This window comes from Penaeus monodon, chromosome 33 (genome assembly GCF_015228065.2).
Source record: "Penaeus monodon isolate SGIC_2016 chromosome 33, NSTDA_Pmon_1, whole genome shotgun sequence".
Lineage (NCBI taxonomy): Eukaryota > Metazoa > Arthropoda > Malacostraca > Decapoda > Penaeidae > Penaeus > Penaeus monodon.
Genome location: NC_051418.1, coordinates 15,427,832 through 15,428,582, shown reverse-complemented (window position 1 = coordinate 15,428,582; position 751 = coordinate 15,427,832). Strand labels below are relative to the sequence as shown.

General features: G+C 30.9%; 1 protein-coding gene across 2 annotated transcripts in view; it reads right to left on the bottom strand.

The window, feature by feature from the left end:
- LOC119594081 (endoplasmic reticulum membrane-associated RNA degradation protein-like) overlaps positions 1-751 on the bottom strand; it is an 8,937-nt gene that overhangs the window by 1,949 nt on the left and 6,237 nt on the right. For both annotated transcript variants that reach the window (XM_037943136.1, XM_037943135.1), the window contains exon 7: positions 75-217. In XM_037943136.1, coding sequence (XP_037799064.1) covers positions 75-217 — 143 coding nt within the window. The remainder of the gene's footprint in view (positions 1-74; positions 218-751) is intronic.

Here is a 751-nt window from a genome sequence, read left to right as displayed (position 1 = left end):
AAACATTTACAATATACCTAAGTATGCATTTGAATCACAGCTTATAAAAAAGAACAAAGTTTTTAGTCACTTACTGTTCCTCTTCCAAAAGTTCTAAGGCTTTTTTCCAAGCAGGATACATGACAGTTGGAACAAAACTGGAATTCATTATCACCTCTTCCAAAACAGCGTTTCTGGGGATGATCATATTATCAAATACGCTGCTAAGGCATGATGCCTGTAAAAAGGAAAAAGGGGAAAAAATATACATTATTCCTTATATAATCAGTTTGTCTGAAATAAGTAGTCTAACTAGTGTCAACATTATGATTCAAAAAGCTTCTTATTTTGTCAAATGTCTATTGTAATACACAATGAGAACATTTGTATCATAGGCTACCAAATGTTTAGGTTCTCACATGATGAGAAAATTTGTATCATATCAATTGTTTAGGTATCACTTATTACAGCAGTAAAAGACTTCTTTTAGACTGCTGCATACTGTATTCACATTAGACACATATAGAAGAAGAAAATATTTATGAGAAAAAAGAAAAACAACACTAACTACATACACAGATTCTATGAAACTAAGGTCTTGAAGGATCAGATAGAAGAATAAACCATTAAACTGCACTCCTCTTTCATTAATGGTATGATTTTTCCCATCTTCAGTTTTATTTAAGTGTTAGCAAGAGGTAATGCTAAATGATATTACATTTTACTTTTCTTTCTCTGTTTTTAAATCCTTTGAAAGCATGCCTTATCTGCT